General features: G+C 41.9%; 1 protein-coding gene across 5 annotated transcripts in view; it reads left to right on the top strand.

Annotated features, from left to right (window-relative positions):
- The window catches only part of MYO9A (myosin IXA), a 301,246-nt gene that overhangs the window by 61,512 nt on the left and 219,085 nt on the right, over nucleotides 1–20,649 (top strand). For all 5 annotated transcript variants that reach the window (XM_066388529.1, XM_066388530.1, XM_066388531.1 and 2 more), the window contains exon 3: nucleotides 18,744–18,838. In XM_066388529.1, the coding sequence (XP_066244626.1) occupies nucleotides 18,744–18,838 (95 nt within the window). The remainder of the gene's footprint in view (nucleotides 1–18,743; nucleotides 18,839–20,649) is intronic.

Raw genomic sequence — 20,649 nt, 5'->3', positions numbered from 1 at the left:
ATATGAAGTGATTAAATATCCCCTAATTTTTGTGAGCAGTATATTAAGTATGATTATAGCTGTTGGTTTTGTATAGATACTCAGTATTACATTGGGTCATTACTTTTTATTTCCATTTTGTTTAGATTTTTTTCGTCAGGAATGGATTTTGGATTTTTTGTCAAATGGTTTTTCACTGTCTCTTGATATGGTTATATGGTTTTAAAAAAATAGTTTGTTAATATGGTGAATTACATTGATGGATGTTTGAATGGTAAACCAACTCAGGATTCCTGGAATAAATGCCACTAGATCATGATATATTATCTTTTAATATATTGCTGTGCTGGTTTGGTTTGCTAAAATTTTGTTTAGAATTTTTGCATCTGTGGTCATGAGAAATATTGTTTTCTTTAATGTCTTTGTTTTTGGTGTCAGGATAATGCAGTCCCCATGGAATGAGTTGTGAAATCTTCTCATATTTTTGGAAGAGTTTGTGTAAAACTTGTGTTTTCCCCCCTACTGTCAGGATTAGAAATTATTATTTTTACTATTTTTGTGTGTGTGTGACCGAAACAGAGACAGAGAGAGGGACAGATAGGGATAGACAGACAGGAAGGGAGAGAGATGAGAAGCATCAGTCCTTTGTTGCGGCTCCTTAGTTTTTCATTGATTGCTTTCTCATATGTGCCTTGACCGGAGGGCTGCAGCAGAGTAAATGACTCCTTGTTCAAGCTAGCGACCTTGGGCTTCAAGCCAGCGACTTTTGGACTCAAGCTGGTGAGCCCACACTCAAGCCGGATGAGCCTGCTCTCCAGTCAGTGACCTTGGGGTTTCGAACCTGCATCCTCTGCTTTCCAGTCCAGTGCTCTAATCCACTGCACCACCACCTGGTCAGGCAGGATTAGAAGTTATTAATGAAGCAATGTGGTGTTATCTTTGCAGAAAGTTGCAGTTTTTCAGGTAGATTCGGGTTACTTGTGCTATTTATTCTTCTTAAATTAGCTTTGGTACTTTGTATTTTCAAAGAAATTGCTTACTCTAAGTTAAATTTATTAACATGTTTATACTATGTTCTTTTATTATGCAAAGCACTGGCTTTTGCTTTTATGGATTTTTTTTTTTGTTTTGCTGTTTTACACTTTCTTAATTTCAGCTTTGATTCTTATTATTTTTTTTGCATTTTTCTGAGGCTGGAAATGGGGAGGCAGTCAGACAGACTCCCGTATGCACCCGACCGGGATCCATCCGGCATGCCCACCAAGGGGCGATGCTCTGCCCCCCCTGGGGCGTCGCTCTGTTGCATCCAGAGCCATTCTAGCACCTGAGGCAGAGGCCACAGAGCCATCCTCAGCGCCCAGGCCATCTTTGCTCCAATGGAGCCTTGGCTGCGGGAGGGGAAGAGAGAGACAGAGAGGAAGGAGAGGGGGAGGGGTGGAGAAGCAGATGGGCCCTTCTCCTGTGTGCCCTGGCTGGGAATTGAACCTGGGACTCCTACATGCCAGGCCGACGCTCTACCACTGAGCCAACCGGCCAGGGCCCAAGCTGGTAGGCTTTTGCTCAAACCAAATGAGCCTGTGCTCAAGCTGGCAACCTCGAGGTCTCGAACCTGGGTCCTCTGCATCCCAGTCTGATGCTCTATCCACTGCGCCACCGCCTGGTCAGGTGAGTTTTGTACTTTTAACTCTGACTTTTAGGCCTTTAATTCATTTTGAATTAATTTTTAAAAGATTTTATTTATTGATTTTACAGAGAGAGGAGGTGGAGGGGAGCAAGAAGTATCAACTCATAGTTGCTTCACTTTAGTTGTTCATTGGTTGCTTGTCTATGTGCTTTGACCAGGCAAGCCCAGAGTTTTATACTGGTGACATCAGCATTCCGGGTTGAAGCTTTATTCATTGTGCCACCACAGGCCAGGCTTGAATTAATTTTTTGTATGGTATGAAGCAGGAATTCAGCTTCATTATTTTGCGTGTGGTTAAAAGACTATTTGTCTCTATTGAATTGTCTTGGCATCCTTGTTGAAACTTGATTGACCGCCTGACCTGTGGTGGCGTGGTGGTTGAAGCTTTGCCCTGGGATGCTGAGATTGCCGGTTCAAAACCCTGGGCTTCCCTGGTCAGGGCACATGTGGGAGTTGATGCTTTCTGATCCTCCCCCCTTTTCTCTCTCTCTCTCTCTCTGTCCCCTCTCTCTAAATGAATAAATAAAAATAATTAATTAAAAAAATTTAAAAAAACCAAGAAACTTGATTGACCATTAAAATGCAGGGGTTCATTTCTTTTTTTTTTAATCAAATAAATGATAAATATAATTTATTATAGGGAAATGATACCAAAGATTATGAAGAGAAAATTGATAACATATGCAGATGATGCTTCATAGTAGTTTATCTAGGGAATATCTGAGATGAAAAGTTTTCATTGCTCGGCCCTGGCCGGTTGGCTCAGCGATAGAGCGTCGGCCTGGCATGCGGGGGACCCGGGGTCGATTCCTGGCCAGGGCATGTAGGAGAGGCGCCCATTTGCTTCTCCACCCCCCCCCTTCCTCTCTGTCTCTCTTCTCCTCCCGCAGCCAAGGCTCCATTGGAGCAAAGATGGCCCGGGCGCTGGGGATGGCTCCTTGGCCTCTGCCCCAGGCACTAGAGTGGCTCTGGTCGCGGCAGAGTGACGCCCCTGAGGGGCAGAGCATCGCCCCCTGGTGGGCAGAGCTTCGCCCCTGGTGGGTGTGCCGGGTGGAACCTGGTCGGGTGCATGCGGAGTCTGTCTGACTGTCTCTCCCCGTTTCCAGCTTCAGAAAAATACAAAAAAAAAAAAAGTTTTCATTGCTTTAGATGTCTGTAACAGCATTAAAATACATTTCTTTTTTTTTTTTATCTTATTTTTATTAATTTTAGTGCAGTGACATTGATAAATCAGGGTACATATTTTCCGAGAAAACATCTCCAGATTATTTATTTTTTTAAAAAGGTTTTATTTATTCATTATATATATATATATATATATATATATAGAGAGAGAGAGAGAGAGAGAGAGAGAGAGAGAGAGAGAGAGAGAAGGGGGAGGAGCAGGAAGCATCAACTCCCATATGTGCCTTGACCAGGCAAGCCTAGGGTTTTGAACCGTCAACCTCATTGTTTCCAGGTTAACGCTTTATCCACTGCGCCACCACAGGTCATGCTCCAGATTATTTTGACATTTGATTATGCTGTATACCCCTCACCCAAAGTCAAATTGTCTTCCGTCACCTTCTATATGGTTTTCTATGTGCCCCTCCCCTCCCCCTACCCCCGCCCTCTCCTTCCTCGCCCCCTCCCCACCCCTCCACTCACCCCGTTACCATCATATTCTTGTCCATGTCTCTGAGTCTCAATTTTATGTCCCATCTATGTATGATTTCATATAGTTCTTAGTTTTTTTCTGATTTACTTATTTCACTCCATATAATGTTATCAAGGTCCATCCATGTTATTGTAAATGATCCGATGTCATCATTTTTTATGGCTGAGTAGTATTCCATAGTATATATGTACCAAAGCTTTTTAATCCACTCATCCTCTGATGGACACTTGGGCTGTTTCCAGATCTTCGCTATTGTGAACAATGCTGCTATAAACATGGGGGTGCATTTCTCCTTCTGGAACTGTTCTGTGGTGTTCTTGGGGTATATTCCTAAAAGTGGGATAGCTGGGTCAAAAGGCAGTTTGAGTTTCAATTTTTTTTTTTTAATAAATAAATTTTTATTTTAATGGGGTGACATCAATAAATCAGGGTACATATATTCAAAGAAAACATTTCCAGGTTATCTTGTCATTTAGTTCTGTTACATACCCATCACCCAAAGAGAGATCGTCCTCCATCACCCTCTATCCAGTTTTCTTTGTACCCCTCCCCCTCCAGTTCCCCCTTTCCCCCCTTTCCTCCCCCCACCCCCCGTAACCACCACACTCTTGTCCATGTCTCTTAGTCTCGCTTTTATGTCCCACCAATGTATAGACTCCTGCAGTTCTTGTTTTTTTCTGATTCGCTTATTTCACTCCGCATAATGTTATCAAGTTTCCACCATTCTGCTGTAAGTGATCCGATGTCATCGTTTCTTCTAGCTGAATAGTATACCATGGTGTAAATGTGCCCCACCTTCTTTATCCAGTCTTCTATTTTTTTTACAGTGATTAAAAGCCTTTAAGCAAACTCTTGGCAAATACAGCAAGAATCCATAAAAGAGTAGTGTCCTTAACATGTTCACCAAGTCCAAATTGGCCGCATCACCATGCCAAATCCCTGAAAAATGCAACCCAACCACAGTTCAGTCTGTTAGGAGCTGTCACAGGGAGCAGGAGTCCAGGAAAAGTCCGCATGGCACTGGAATTGTTGTCACCATTCTATACTTTGCAGCTCATGTCCAAGTTTCAGTGACCACTGCTTCTAGCTGGTAATGATTCAGGTAGACTGGAAAAGCCATTTGCAGCATGCGTGGATATGGAGCTTCTGTTCTCCTCTGCCTGGAGATTTGAAACCAGGTTGCTTTTCCCTGGAGCTCTGCGACTGTGGCATGGTAAAAGAGAACCTTGGGATACACTAAGCTGGGTGGCAAAAGTAAATTCATAATACAAGTTGGCAAAAGGGGGAGAGAGCTCTAAATTAGGAGTAGGTCCCAGCCTGAAATACGAGTGGGACGTTGAGGTAGGAGGGATAAAGGGAACACTATATATTAAGCAAAGCAGCAGAAAATAGGACTATCAACACCCATAACAGAGATCTTTGAGGGAAGAATAAAAAACCTGACTATTCAGGCAAAACATAGTTAAGTGGCCCTTGTGCAAATGAGATCAGTTTACCTGCTTCTTGGAAGAAATACCCTAGGCTCGTCCACAGTGTCGTAGATGGGGCCGACGGCCCTGGGCACCTTCAGCCTTCAGTGGCAAACCCCAGCTTTCTGGGCAAGGTTAGGTCATAGGTGGCTGGAGCAGGGCTGGAAGAGACTGAACCCTCCCTTAGAGGAGCAAGGGGGAAGCCTACCTTCCAGTGTCCCTGTTTCCTCACAGCAGAGGCATGTAAGCCTGGCAGGCTTTAGCTCAATGACCTTCCTTTCCACTATTGAAGCAGGACCCAGATGGCATCCTATGAGACCCCTTTGGGGCGTTGGAGCCTTTAAGGGTGTATCCTAAAAGCTGGTAGTTCCCCTGATCTCTATTGGGCTTTTTCTGCCTCTAGGTATCTTAAAAGCCATGCTCAGAAGATCTCACTGAGAGGTTTGAGGATCCCCATCCACCTATATAAATCTTTTCCATATATCTGGAGCTATTTGGAAAAAGACAAAACAGTGTTATTAGCTGGATCTAATAAAGGAGGTAGTAGTTTGCAGGCGAAAAAGATTTGGTGTCTCCTGTTAATCAGCCTTCAAAAGAAATGTAAATTTTTTTTTTTTAAGTAAAAAACATGATATGGTAGACCCGTAGGAGTCATTGGCCTGGTGTGCAGGACTGCCGGGTTCGATTCCTGGCCAGAGCACACAGGAGAAGAGCCCATCTACTTCTCCACCCCTCCCCCTCTCCGTCCTCTCCGTCTCTCACTTACCCTCCCGCAGCCAAGGCTCCACCGGAGCAAAGCCACCCTGAGCACTAAGGATGGCCCCATGGCCTCCGCCCCAGTCGCTAGAATGGCTCTGGTTGTAACAGAGCAACATCCCAGATGGGCAGAGCATTCCCCCCTGGTAAGCATGCCAGGTGGATCCCGGTCAGGCGCATGCAGGAGTCTGTCTGACTGCCTCCCCATTTCCATTCTCAGAAAAATAAATAAATAAATAAATAAATAAATAAAAGAAAAAAAAAAAGGGCATTCCCTTGTGGTAAAGCTCCAGGGAGCATGGAGTGAGCTTGAGTATGTCCTATGAAATATGGAGCTCTATGTTGACATATAAGTCTTTGAAGAAGGAGGAACTGCTGAAATAGTTCATTAGCCATTTGTCCCTAAGACAGCAGTCTTTCTAGTGGAAACACCATAAGTAAATATTTGCTGTCTGTCTATACATTAAAGGGGGAATATGGCAAATGCTGAAAAGCCATGCTCTTTGTGCCCCTCCCCTCCCCCAACCCTCTCCCTCTCCTCCCCCCACCCTGTACCCCCAACACTGTTGTCCATGTCTCTGAGTCTCATCTTTATGTCCCATCTATGTATGATTTCATATAGTTCTTAGTTTTTTCTGATTTACTTCTTTCGCTCAGTATAATGTTATCAAGGCCCATCCATGTTGTTGTAAAAGATCCTATGTCATCATTTCTTATGGCTGAGTAGTATTCCATAGTATATATATACCAAAGCTTTTTAATCCACTCGTCCTCTGATGGATACTTGGGCTGTTTCCAGATCTTTGCTATTTTGAACAATGCTGCCATAAACATAGGGGTGCATTTCTTCTTTTCAAACAGTGCTATGGTGTTCTTTGGGTATACTCTTAACAGTGGTATAGCTGGGTCAAAAGGCAGTTCGATTTTTAATTTCTTTTTTTTTTTTTTTCAGTTTTCTGAAGCTGGAAACAGGGAGAGACAGTCAGACAGACTCCCGCATGCACCCGACCGGGATCCACCCGGCACGCCCACCAGGGGCGACGCTCTGCCCACCAGGGGGCGATGCTCTGCCCATCCTGGGCGTTGCCATGTTGCGACCAGAGCCACTCTAGCGCCTGAGGCAGAGGCCACAGAGCCATCCCCAGCGCCCGGGCCATCTTTGCTCCAATGGAGCCTTGGCTGCGGGAGGGGAAGAGAGAGACAGAGAGGAAAGCGCGGCAGAGGGGTGGAGAAGCAAATGGGCGCTTCTCCTGTGTGCCCTGGCCGGAATCGAACCCGGGTCCTCCGCGATTTTTAATTTCTTGAGGAATCTCCATACTGTTTTCCACAGAGGCTGCACCAGTCTGCATTCCCACCAGCAATGTAGGAGGGTTCCCTTTTCTCCACATCCTCGCCAGCACTTACTCTGTGTTGTTTTGTTGATGAGCGCCATTTTGACTGGTGTGAGGTGATATCTCATTGTGGTTTTAATTTGCCTTTCCCTAATGATTAGTGATGTTGAGCATTTTTTCATATGCCTATTGGCCATCTGTATGTCCTCTTTGGAGAAGTGTCTATTCATTTCTTTTGCCCATTTTTGATTGAATTGTTTATCTTTCTAGTGTTGAGATTTACAAGTTCTTTATAAATTTTGATTATTAACCCTTTATCAGACGTACTGTCAAATATGTTCTCCCATTGTGTAGTTTGTCTTTTTATTCTGTTCTTATTGTCTTTGGCTGTGCAAAAGCTTTTTAATTTGATATAGCCCAATTTGTTTATCCTGTCTTTTATTTCACTTGCCCGTGGAGATAAATCAGCAAATATATCGCTGCGAGAGATGTCGGAGAGCTTACTGCCTATATTTTCTTCTAAGATGTTTATGGTTTCACGGCTTACATTTAAGTCTTTTATCCATTTTGGGTTTTTGCTTTTTTTTTTGTATTTTTCTGAAGCTGGAAATGGGGAGAGACAGTCCGACAGACTCCCACATGCGCCCGACTGGGATCCACCCGGAACGCCCACCAGGGGGCGACGCTCTACCCCTCCGGGGCGTCGCTCTGTTGCGACCAGAGCCACTCTAGCGCCTGGGGCAGAGGCCAAGGAGCCATCCCCAGCGCCCAGGCCATCTTTGCTCCAATGGAGCCTTGCTGCTCCATTGGGAGGGGAAGAGATAGACAGAGAGGAAGGAGAGGGGGAGGGGTGGAGAAGCAGATGGGTGCTTCTCCTGTGTGCCCTGGCCGGGAATTGAACCCGGGACCCCCCCGCCGCCAGGCTGACGCTCTACCACTGAGCCCACCGGCCAGGGCCCCATTTTGGTTTATTTTTGTGAATGGTGTAAGTTGGTGGTCTAGTTTCATTTTATTTTTGGTTGCTGTCCAATTTCCCCAACACTATTTATTAAAGAGGCTGTCTTTACTCCATTGTATGCCTTTACGTCCTTTGTCAAATATCAGTTGTGCATAGAGCTGTGGGTTTATTTCTGGGTTCTTCGTTCTGTTCCATTGATCTATGTGCCTGTTCTTATGCCAATACCAGGCTGTTTTGAGTACAATGGCCTTGTAGTATAGCCTGATATCAGGAAGTGTGATACCTCCCCCTTTATTATTCTTTTTTAAGATTGCTGAGGCTATTCGTGTTCTCTTTTGGTTCCATATAAATTTTTGGAATATGTGATCTATATCGTTAAAGTATGTCATTAGTATTTTAATTGGTATTGCATTGAATTTATAAATTGCTTTGGGTAATATAGACATTTTAATGATGTTTATTCTTCCTAACCATGAGCACGGTATATGCCTCCAGTTGTTTGTATCTTCCTTGATTTCTTTTATCAATGTTTTATAATTTTCCGAGTACAATTCTTTAGTCTCCTTGGTTAAATGTACTCCTAGGTACTTTATTTTTTTGGTTGTAATAGTGAAGGGTATTGTTTCCTTAATTTCTCTTTCTGACTGTTCATTGTTGATGTATAAAAATGCCTCTGATTTCTGAGTATTAATTTTATATCCTGCTACCTTGCTGAATTCATTTATCAGGTCCAGTAGTTTTTTGACTGAGACTTTAGGGTTTTCTATATACAATATCATATCATCTGCAAATAATGATAGCTTTACATTTTCTTTTCCAAGTTGAATGCCTTTTATTTCGTCTTCTTGTCTGATTGCTGTGGACTATGTTGAATAAGAGTGGTGAAAGGGGGCACCCCTGCCTTGTTCCTGATCTTAAGGGAATTTCTTTTAATTTTTGCCCATTGAGTATGATGTTGGCTGTGGGATTGTCATAGATGGCTTTTATCATGTTGAGGTATGTTCCCTGTATTCCCACTTTGCTGAGAGTTTTGATCATGAATGGGTGCTGGATTTTATCAAATGCTTTTTCTGCATCTATAGAAATTATCATGTGGTTTTTCTCCTTCCTTTTGTTTATGTGATGAATCACATTGATTGATTTGCGAATATCGTACCAGCCTTGCCTCCCCAGAATAAGTCCCACTTGATCATAGTGTATGATTTTTTCCATATATTGTTGGATCCGGTTTGCTAATATTTTGTTGAGGATTTTAGTATCTATATTTATCAGGGATATTGGCCTATAATTTTCTTTCTTTGTGTTGTCTTTGCCCAGTTTTGGAATCAGAATTATGCTCGCCTCATAAAATGAGTTTGGAAGTCTTCCTTCCTCTTGAATTTTTTGAAATAGCTTGAGAAGGATAGGAGTTAGTTCTTCTTTGAATAGTTGGTAGAATTCACTTGTGAAGCCATCAGGCCCAGGACTTTTCTTTTTTGGGAGTTTTTTGATAACTGTTTCAATCTCATTTGTTGTAATCGGTCTGTTTAGGTTTTCTGATTCTCCCAGATTGATTTTTTGGAAGATTGTATGTTTCAAGAAATTTGTCCATTTCATCAGGTTGTCTAGTTTTTTGGCATACAGTTCTTCGTAGTATTTTCTTACAATATTTTGTATTTCTGTTGTGTCAGTTGTTATTTCTCCACTCTCCTTTCTAATTTTATTTGAGTCCTCTCTCTTTTTTCCTTGGTGAGTCTAGTTAAAGGTTCATCAATGTTGTTTTCCTTTTCAAAGAACCAGGTCCTAGTTTTATTGATTCTCTCTATTGTTTCTTTAGTCTCTATGTCATTTATTTCTGCTCTGATCTTTATTGTTACTTTCCTTCTACTGCATTTGGGCTTTACTTGCTGTTCTTTTTCTAGTTATTTTAGATGCAGGGTTAAGTTGTTTATTTGAGCTTTTTCTAGCTTCTTAAAGTGTGCCTGTAGTGCTATGAACTTCCCTCTCAGTATTGCTTTCGCTGTGTCCCATTAATTTTGAGTTGTTGTATGCTCATTATCATTCGTTTCTAGGAAGTTTTTTATTTCTTCTTTAATCTCATTCTTAATCCATTCGTTATTTAACAACCTGCTATTTAGTTTCTATGTATTTGAGAATTTTTGAGCTTTTCGGTTGTGGTTGATTTCTAGTTTCATGCCATTGTGATCAGAGAAAGTGCTTGGTGTGATTTCAATCTTCTTAAATTTGTTGAGACCACTTTTGTGCCCTAACATGTGGTCTATTCTAGAGAATGTACCATGAGCACTTGAAAAGAATGTATATTCTGCTGCTTTAGGGTGAAAGGTTCTGAAGATATCTATTAAATCGAGTTGATCTAGTGTGTGCTTTAAGTCTGCTGTTTCTTTGTTAATTTTCTTTCTTGAGGATCTATCTAGTGATGTTAGTGGGGTATTGAAATCCCCTACTATTATAGTATTGCTGTTGATCTCGCTCTTTATATCCATCAAAGTCTGCTTTATATATTTAGGTGCTGCTGTATTAGGTGCGTAAATATTTATAATAGTTATATCTTCCTGTTGGATTGCTCCCTTTATCATTATGTAGTGGCCTTCTTTATCTCTTACTATATTCTTTGTTTTAAAGTCCATTTTGTCTGATATAAGTATTGCTACCCCAGCTTTTATTTCATTTCCATTTGCGTGAAATGTTTTTTTCCATCCTTTTACCTCAGTCTATGTGAATCTTTTGTTTTAAGGTGTGTCTCTTGTAGACAGCATATGTACAGGTCCTGTTTTCTTATCCATGCAGCTACCCTATGTCTTTTGATTGTATCATTTAATCCATTCACATTTAATGTTATTATTGATATGTAGTTGTTTATTGCCATTTTATTATTTAAAGCTGTATTCCTCTTTTGCTATATTCTTTTCCCACTTTTATCTGTTTACACCATGCCCCTTAACATTTCCTGTAGCATTGGTTTGGTTGTAATGAATTCCTTGAGTTTTTTTTTTGTCTGGGAAACTTTTTATTTCTCCTTCAATTTTAAATGATAGCCTTGCTGGATAAAGTAGTCTTGGTTGTAGGTTCTTTTTCTGTATTACTTTGAATATTTCTTGCCATTCCCTTCTGGCCTCAAGTGTTTCTGTTGAGAAGTCTGATGTCATCCTTATGGGGGCTCCTTTGTAGGTGATAGCCTTTTTTTTTTCCTAGCAGTTTTTAATATTTTCTCTTTATCACTTAGCTTTGGTTTTGTTTTTTTTTTAGCTTTGGTATTTTAATTATGTTGTGTCTTGGTGTAGGTTTCTTTGGGTTTCTCTTTAATGGAGTTCTCTGTGCTTCTTGAACTTGTGAGAGTTTCTCCTGCATTAATTTAGGGAAGTTTTCAGCTAAGATATGATTGTCTATGAGATGAAAGTCTCTATCTTTCTCCTCTTTTTCAGGAACCCGTATAATGCAGATGTTATTTCTCTTCATGTTGTCACATAGCTCTCTAAAAGTTTCCTCAGAGTTTTTGAGTCTCTTTTCTTTTTTCTTCTCTGCTTTCATGCCTTAATTCAACTTGTCCTCCAACTCGCTGAGTTGATCCTCAGCTGCATCCATCCTCTTTTTAATTCCTTCCATTGTGGTCTTAATTTCTGATATTGTATTTGTCATCTCCGACTGATTCTTTTTTAATATTTCAATATCTTTTTTTATACTTGCTATTTCTTTATTTAGGTGTTTGTAATGATCATCCATTGTTGTTCTAAGATCCCTAAGCATCCTTACAATCATTATTTTGAACTCCGCATCAGGAAGTTTGGTTATTTCCATATCACTCAGTTCATTTCCTGGAAGTTTCTCTTGTGGTTTCATTTGGATTGCACTTCTTTGTCTTCTCATTATGTCTGTGTATTTGGATGTTTTGTTTGTAGAGCTGGTTGAGTCTAGGCTTGGTGTTGTCTGCCTCCAGTTTTCAATTGTGTAATTTCTAGGTCTTCTTGGGTTGGCATCAGCTATTATTTGTAATCCCCTTTTGGATTTGGGCTGCCTTGAAGTCTTGATTTGTTTGTTTTCTTAATAGGTGATTGTCTTGTTTACTGATCTTAGCAGGGGGCTTATTTGAAACTGTATCCAGGAATGGGTGGGTGTGACCTGAGGCTCTGAAGTCCTCTTCTGCCAGTTAATCTCTCTGGTGCCGGGTTACTTTCTCAGCTTCAGTAGGGGGAGGTGTATCTCAGATCTCCGTGGAGACCTGAGTTCCTGCTCCTCCTCCCCACTTCTTGTTTACAGCTGTGTCTTGTTGCGCTGATTGGAGCTGGAGAGATGTCTGTGTCTCTGTGACCTGGAAGTACTTTTGTATTTTGCTTTGTGGAAGGATCAACCCCTCCCCCAGTTATGGCCACCTCCAATACTGAATGAGTCAGCTTTTCAGGTCGTTCTCTGCATTCCTGTCCCTCTCACCATCCATCTCTCTCTCTCCCCTTTCTTTTTGGAAATCAAGGGGGCCCTTTCAACACACCTCATTCCCTGGTCGCCAGGCAAGTGGCTCTGAGCAGTATTTACTGCTCTTTTCCTAGGAGTGAGAGCCCAGCCATACTCCCCCCCCTCCTGTTCCTGTAAGCAGGGGAAATTCAGGTGCTCCCTACCAGGTTTGTTGTGGCTTCTTTGCTCCTTGGTTTTTGAGAGCTGTTCTTGTAGTCCAGATGTGGTTTTTCATGCTGATTGTTCATAAATTAGTTTATAATCCAGTTCGGTGGTGTGAGCTGGGAGTCTGTGCATCTGCCTACTCTGCCGCCATCTTCAGGTCTCCCCAATAGATTTCTTGATTATAAAGTAATTACATTATTTCAGCACCATGGAAACACTTTACCTCAGGCCTCCAACTTCTTCCCTCTGTTTGGATCTTTTGGAAAGCAGGTTTTCCACAGACAAAGGATGAGCCAGAGGGCCAAAGATGAGAGAATATAATGATGAAATGTTAGAGCTCCAGATGATTAAAGGGAAATTTGTGGACAAGTCCTACCGGGGGTGAGGACGATGGAGACGCAAAGACCTAACTCCCGGGACCAGGTTCAGGGTTCATTTCTTAATCTCAGTTTTAACTCATTGATCTATATGTGTATCTATGTACTTATACTGGTCTTGAGTAGTATAGCTTTGTAGTAATTTTTAAAATCAGGAAGTATGAATTCTACAAATTTCTTCTTCCTCAAGATTGTTTTGGGCATTTTGAGTCTCTTGACTTTTCATATTATTTTCATTTTTTAAACAGTTTTCCATTGATGAGAGAGCGAAAGAGAGAAAAAGAGAGAAGCATCAACTTGTTCCACTTAGTTCTTCTATTTTAGTTGTGTATTCATTGATTACTTCTCCTGCAGCCCTGACTTGGGGTTGACCCCGGGATTCTCGAATGCCAGAATGACACTTGATCGACTGAGCCACCCCACCAGGGCCTCCATGTTATTTTAGATTGGCTTGTCAATTTCTTAGAAAATGATAGCTTAAATTTTTGGAGGGACTGTATTAAAACTGTAGATCTCAACAATATTAAGTGTTTTAATCCATGAATACAAAATGTCTTTTCGTTTGTATAGGTATTCTTTAATTTCTTAAAACAATATTTATATTTTTAGTGTACAGGTCTTGCATCTTTTTGTTAAATCATTCCTAAGTATTTTTGATTTTTGATGCTACTATATATGAAATTAAAAAATATTTTGTTTGTTCATTGCTAGTATATAGAATATAATTGATATTATAGTATATTGCTTTAGTATCCTGCAGCTTTGTTGAATTTGTTTATTAGAGTTTAATAGTTTTTTCTTTTTTTAATTTTTTCTGAAGAAGTGGGGAGGCAGAGAGACTCCTGAATGTGCCAGACCGGGATCCACCGGCAAGCCCATCGGGGGGGCGATGCTCTGCCCATCTGAGTTGTTGCTCTGTTGCGACTGGAGCCATTCTGTCGCCTGAAGTGGAGGCCATGGAGCTATCCTCAGTGCCCTGGCTGACTTTTGCTCCAATGGAGTCTTGGCTGTGGGAGGGGAAGAGAGAGAGAGAGAGAAAGGAGAGGGGGAAGGGTGGAGAAGCAGATGGGTGCTTCTCCTATGTAGCCTGGCCAGATGTCAAACCCGGTATTTCCACATGCTGGGCTGATGCTCTATCACTGAGCCAATCGTCCAGGCCTTTTTTTTTTAATTCTTTTTTTTAATCTGGATTTTTTCTTTTGTTTACAAATTGCCTAATTCTCTGTGCTTTGAACATATAATTCCTCTGGGTTTTTTTGTTTGTTTATTTTGACAGAGAGAGGAACAGAGAGGGACAGACTGACAGGAAGGGGGAGAGATGAGAAGCATCAGTTCTTTGTTGCCACTCCTTAGTTGTTCATTGATTGCTTTCTCATATGTGCCTTGACTGGTGGGCTACAGTAGCAGAGAAAGTGACCCCTTGCTCAGGCCATTGACCTTGTGCTCAAGCTGGTGACCTTGGGCTTCAAGCCAGCAACCTTTGGGGTCAAGCCAGCGACCATGGGGTCATGTCTGTGATCCCATGCTCAAGCCAGCAATCTGACTTTCAAGCCGGCAACCTTGGGCTTTTGAACCTGGGACCTCCGGGTCCCAGTCTGATGCTCTATCCACTGTGCTACTGCCTGGTCAGGCTCTACTGTCTTTTATCTGTAATGGTTTCTGTTGAGAATTAGGTGTATTCTTATTGAGGATCCGTTGTTTGGCATGTGTTGTTTCTTACTGCTTTTAAGATTTATTCTTTATGTTTCAGCAGTTTAATTATAATTTGTCTAGGTGTACTGGTCTTTTAAAATTTATTGTATATTTGGAATTTGTTGAACTTCTTTGTTTTGTAGATTAATGAATTTTGGGAAGTTTTTGGCTATTCTTTAAATGTTTATTCTGTCCTTTTTGCTCTAACCTCTCCTGGTGTTCCCATTACATCAACAGTGTTTTATGGTGGTTCCACAGGTCTCTGAAACTCCATTTACCCCCCCTTCCTTAGTATGGATTATGTTAATTGATCATTCAACCTTGCTGATTTTTCTACTTGCTCATGTCATTACTTGAGCCCTTCTAAGCACTTTTTAATTTTAGATAATACACACCAGAGTTTTTATACTTTTTGTAACTCCTACTTCTTTACTAATATTATATTTTCCATTGTTAAGGTGTATCTGTCATACTATCCTTTAGTTGTTTGAAAATACTAAAAATAACATAAAAAGGTTTTACTAAAAATGTTCAACATCTGGATTTTTTTCAGAAGCAGTTTTTAAAAAAAATTTTTTTTATACATAAAGTTTTATTAATTTTATTTATTTTTTTTCTTTCTTTTTTTATTTTTTTTTTTGTATTTTTCTGAAGCTGGAAACAGGGAGAGACAGTTAGACAGACTCCCACATGCGCCCGACCGGGATCCACCCGGCACGCCCACCAGGGGTGACACTCTGCCCCTCCGGGGCGTTGCTCTGCCGCGACCAGAGCCACTCTAGCGCCTGGGGCAGAGGCCAAGGAGCCATCCCCAGCGCCCGGGCCATCTTTGCTCCAATGGTGCCTTGGCTGCGGGAGGGGAAGAGAGAGACAGAGAGGAAGGAGGGGGGGGTGGAGAAGCAAATGGGCGCTTTTCCTGTGTGCCCTGGCCGGGAATCGAACCCGGGTCCCCCGCACGCCAGGCCGACACTCTACCGCTGAGCCAACCGGCCAGGGCCAAGTTTTATTAATTTTAATGGAGTGACAGTGATAGTTCTGTTATATATGTATACATGTATTTCCTCTTTGGTGTGGCAGTTCTGGAAATAAGATTTTTCTTTCTTCCAGGGTTTGTAGTGTTTCTATTATTAGTGTTTGGTTATTCTTTGAAGTAATTCTGCAAATTCTGTAATTCTTTTTTTTGTGAGGCCATCTAATTCTCTACTTAGCTAGTAGTCAGATAATGATTATACAGGCATTTCTGTAAATGTTCTGAAGTAGTAAGGTCTCTTGTACAAGGTTCTGTGTGCTTTTTGAGACAGCCCTCAATATTCAACCAGGCATTTGTCAACACTTTACCTTTTCTTCCTGTTAACATGGATCCAGAATGTCAACCAGAGGTCTCAACTCTTTGTGAGTATGCACAGTGTGCTCAAGCTGGTGACCCTGTGCTCATGCCAGTAACCTCCGGGTTTTGGACCTGGGTCCTCAGTATCTCAGGTTGATTCTCTATCCACTGTGCCACCACTTGGGTAGTAATATGCACATTTTAATGATGTTCTTCCTATCCATGAACATGTATATGCTTTTTCAGTTTTTTTCTTCAGTGTCTTTTAAATTTTTCAGTAAGGGCCATTTATACTTTTGGTTAAATTTATTTCTAGTCTGGCTTTCACCAGCACTGGGCTTGGGTCATGTTGGCAAAAGTTCCAAGGCACCTTGAGATCTGCCTCTGCATACCGCTACCTGTTGGCTGCCTTTTAGGCTCAGTCACTAAAAGAGTCAGACTTCAGAGAAGGTGGTGTATGTGGCCCCCACCCCAGAGCCACAGGTCTCAGTCTGTCCCAGATTTTTCACCTACCTCAACAGAATGGAGCCACTAGGAGTTGGAGGGGTGGAGCCCCCCTTGATCCTTAATGGTGAGTCTGCTGGCGGCCAGGAGAGTGGTTCTGTTGAATTTTCCTTGAGAGGCGAGTACCTGTCAGATTATAGAAAGTGGGGAGATTGGCCCCTGCCTCAAAGCCAGCCAGCTGAGTCATCTGTTCCCTGGCCAAGACTACTGACTCTTCAACAGGGCCTAATCTCTGTCGGGTGGAGCAAGATGGAGTTCCAAGGGTTGGGCAGTTGCCTTCCTCCAGGCTTTTGCCATAGGGAGGGCAGTGTGCCACCCAAGAAAGGTGGGGGACTGCGGCATTGAATGACTGAGTACAGAAATTCTGGTGGCTAGTCCTCTATCACTACCCCCTGTGTTGCTCCCCAGAGCCGAGACACCCCTCCTCCCCCATTTGCCTTCACACGGCTTTAGTCTGCTCAGCTCTCCCTCCGCCAGAGCCCAGGGTAAGTGGCTGTGAAGGAGATTTTGTTCATTGGCCCTTTAAGAGAGTGCCTGTGTCTCTGTGGCCTCTTATCTCTTTTTTTTTTTTTTTTTTTAAATTTTATTTATTTACTTTTTACAGAGACAAAGAGTGATTCAGAGAGAGGGGGATAGACAGGGACAGACAGACAGGAACGGAGAGAGATGAGAAGCATCAATCATTAGTTTTTCATTGCGCGTTGCAACACCTTAGTTGTTCATTGATTGCTTTCTCATATGTGCCTTGACCGCGGGCCTTCAGTAGACCGAGTAACCCCTTGTTGGGCCCAGCAACCTTGGGTTCAAGCTGGTAGGCTTTTGCTCAAACCGGATGAGCCTGCGCTCAAGCTGGCAACCTCGGGGTCTCGAACCTGGGTCCTCTGCATCCCAGTCCAATGCTCTATCCACTGCACCACCACCTGGTCAGGCTCTTATCTCTTTTTGGCGACAGAAACCTAGCTACTTTTCACAGCTGAATGCTCTGTGGGTGCTTCTTCCTGGCTCTGGTGCTCTGGGACAGGAGCAGGGCTTGAGGATTAGGCCCCAACCTTTTCGGGGAAAACCCCTGCGCAGCTCAGATATCCCTCTGGAACCTAAGCTACTGATCTTGGAAGTAGGGCCAGCCTTTTTTGAGTAAAGATTTTATGTATTGATGTTACAGAGAGAAGAGGGGTGGCATGTAGTAAGAAGTATCAACTCAGAGTTTCTTCACTTCAGTTCATTGAATGCTTGTTGTATGTGCCTTGACCAGGCAAGCCGACAGTTTCAAACTGGTGACCTCAGCTTTCTAGGTTGGCACTTTATCCACTGCCCAACCACAGGACAGTCTCAATAATTTTTGATCGATGTATATACCTATGTAGCCACATTGATACAGTAAAGCTATTCTTATTACCCCTGTGTGTCCCTTTGTAAGCATTTTTCAAGGTACCATTTACCTTTTTTTGAGCTTCATTTGAGAATTGTATTCTTGTGTTTGGTTTATTCCCATGCTATACATAATGTTTGATATTCATCAATGTTGATGTCTGTACCAGTAGTGTATGTATATTGCTAGGTAATATTTCATTACACAGTGTATACTTTAGGTAATAATTCAGGAAGCCAATATGTTTTTATTCTCTTTCTCTCTTTTTATTATTAAGTGAGAGGTGGGGAGACAGGGAGGCAGAGAGACAGACACCCGCGTGTGCCCCAGTTGGGATCCACCTGGCAAGCCCACTACAGGGTGATATGCTGCCTGTCCTGGGGCCACTGCTCTCTTGCTCGACAACCAAACTATTTTAGCACCTGAAGTGAGGTCATGGAGCCATCCTCAATGCTCAAGACCAAATTGCTTGAGCCATTTGAGCCATGGCTGCGGGAGGGGAGGAGAGACAGAGAAAGAGGAAAGGGAGGGGTGGAGAAGGAATTGAACACAGGACTTCTACACACTCTACGTTTGAGCCAAGTGGTCTGGGCTGTTCTTATTCTCTTTAAAATGGTACTTTAGTTTTGTTTTAAGTAGATATAATAAAGTGTAGTATGTTATGTAATGAAACTTCATTTATACTATTGTAAAATTATAATTATTTTGATGTTTATATTTTTTACCTAGCTCTTTTTATTTCAGTAGCAAGATAAAAAAAATACATATATAAATATTAAAATTTGCTGACTCTAAATTGTAAAGTTTAATTCTGAATTTTAATGAGCATTAAGTTTTTTAAATTGTTTTGTTTTACTGAGTAGCATAAAGTGCTGCCTACTTGGTTTTATTTCAATAATTTCAATAACTATATGAGTCTAAAGGTATACGTGAATTGCTTTTTTGGTATCTCTTTATCATTTTGTCTCTAATCTAAGCAGGACTTACCATTTTTTTAACATGAAATTAATGAAAACTTTATTTTGACAGGCCTTTGGAAATGCAAAGACAGCTCATAATAACAATTCAAGTCGTTTTGGCAAGTTTATTCAAGTAAATTACCAAGAAACAGGCACTGTACTTGGGTAAGTAGCAATGTCAGGTTTTAGAGCATGTTTATATTTTTATAATTTCATTAATTTTTTGAGAGAGAGAGAGACATGAGGGAGAGAGATGAGAAGCATCAACTTGTAGTTATGTTACTTCAGTTGTTCTTTGATTACTTCTCATATGTGCCTTAACGGGTGGGGGGCAAGCCAAGCCAGTGACCCCTCTTGTTCAAACCAGCAACCTTGGACTCAAGCCAGTGACCTTGAACCCCCAGCTCAAGCCAGTGACACCACGCTCAAGCTGGTGAAGGTGTGCTTGAGCCTGTTGAGTACGTGCTCTACCTGGCAACCCCAGGGATTTGAACCTGAGACCTCAGCATCTGAGGTTGATGCTCTATCCACAGTGCCACCATCACTGGTCAGGTTATATTTTCATTATTGCCCCTTTATACACCATAGATTGTTCATGTGCTCTTTAATGAGAATAGTGACATTGGTGTCTGCATTAAATATTTTTTTGAACTGTTCTTTTTTTAAAAAGTTCAAACATGATAAAAATTCTAAGAATAGTATAACATACATACATCTTTAACTTAGATTTATTGTTAACAATTTGCTGCATTTACTTTATCTCTATATTAGGTATACATTCTTTTTTTTTTTTAAAGTGAGACAGACAGGAAGGGAAAGAGATGAGAAGCATCACTTCTTTGTTGTGGCACTTTAGTTGTACATTGACTGCTTTCTCTTATGTGTCTTGACTGGGGTCTGCAGCAGAGCCAGTGAGCCCTTGCTCAAACCAGTGACCTTGGGCTCAAGCCAGCAACCTTGGGCTTCAGGCTAGTGACCTTTGAGCTCAAGCCAGCAACCTTGCGCTCAAGCTGGTGAGCCTGCTCTCAAACCAGATGAACCCCCAGCTCAAGCTGTCGACCTCGGGGGGTTTTGAACCTGGGTCCTCTGTGTCTCAGGCTGATGTACCATCCACTGTGCCACTACCTGGTCAGGTAGGCATACATTCATTTTTTAAAATTGTTCTTGAGTTAGTTGGGCCTCATAATTACTGTATTTTCTAAAGCAGTGATTTTCAACCTTTTTGAGCCGCAGCACATTTTTTACATTTACAAAATCCTGGGGCACACCACCTACCAAAATGACACTCTAACACAGTACATATTATACATATAGTTAATAATATAGTTTCTAAATGTATTTATACTCACTTAGTGTGAAACCTGGGCCTGTTTCGATGAACACAAAAGGGATATCCTGGCAGGAATGGTAGAAAGACACACACGAAGCTCTTCCTCAACAGTTCTCAGTCTCTCTCTGTTTTTAGTTTTTATCGCAGTCAAGCTTGAGAAGCTCACATAGATATGTGGTTGAAAACGGGAGCAATGTCAAAATAGCTTTGTTGGCAAGAATGGGGAAATCCTTGGCAACAGATAACCAAAAACTGTCCAAAGGAAGATCAGCAAACTTTAGCTTTTAAGTTAGATAACATTGTGATGCATTGTGATGCATTGTATATCACCCTCTGCGGGGGCCTCTTTTAAAAAGAAAAAGGTCAAATATCTATATACACCATCAGGATAGACATAACCAGCTGAGGCTGAGGCTTCATCTAGTGGTGGCAACATTTACCTCCAGTCTTGACCAGGATTAGAAATCGGGATAATGGGGAGGAATAGCAGCTTCAACTACTCGCCGTGGCCACACAATGACAAGTGCACGGCAGCCCGAGCGAGGACCTTCTTGGGTGTGGATGAGAGGAGGCCTACTATTGGTTCATCGCTAGTGGTCGGGATGAATCTAGAAGGTGATTGGTCAGTGAGTGTTCCCTGTGCCTC

This window comes from Saccopteryx leptura, chromosome 6 (assembly GCF_036850995.1).
Source record: "Saccopteryx leptura isolate mSacLep1 chromosome 6, mSacLep1_pri_phased_curated, whole genome shotgun sequence".
NCBI lineage: Eukaryota > Metazoa > Chordata > Mammalia > Chiroptera > Emballonuridae > Saccopteryx > Saccopteryx leptura.
Note: the sequence above shows the minus strand (reverse complement) of the source record. Positions and strands in the feature narration are given on the sequence as shown.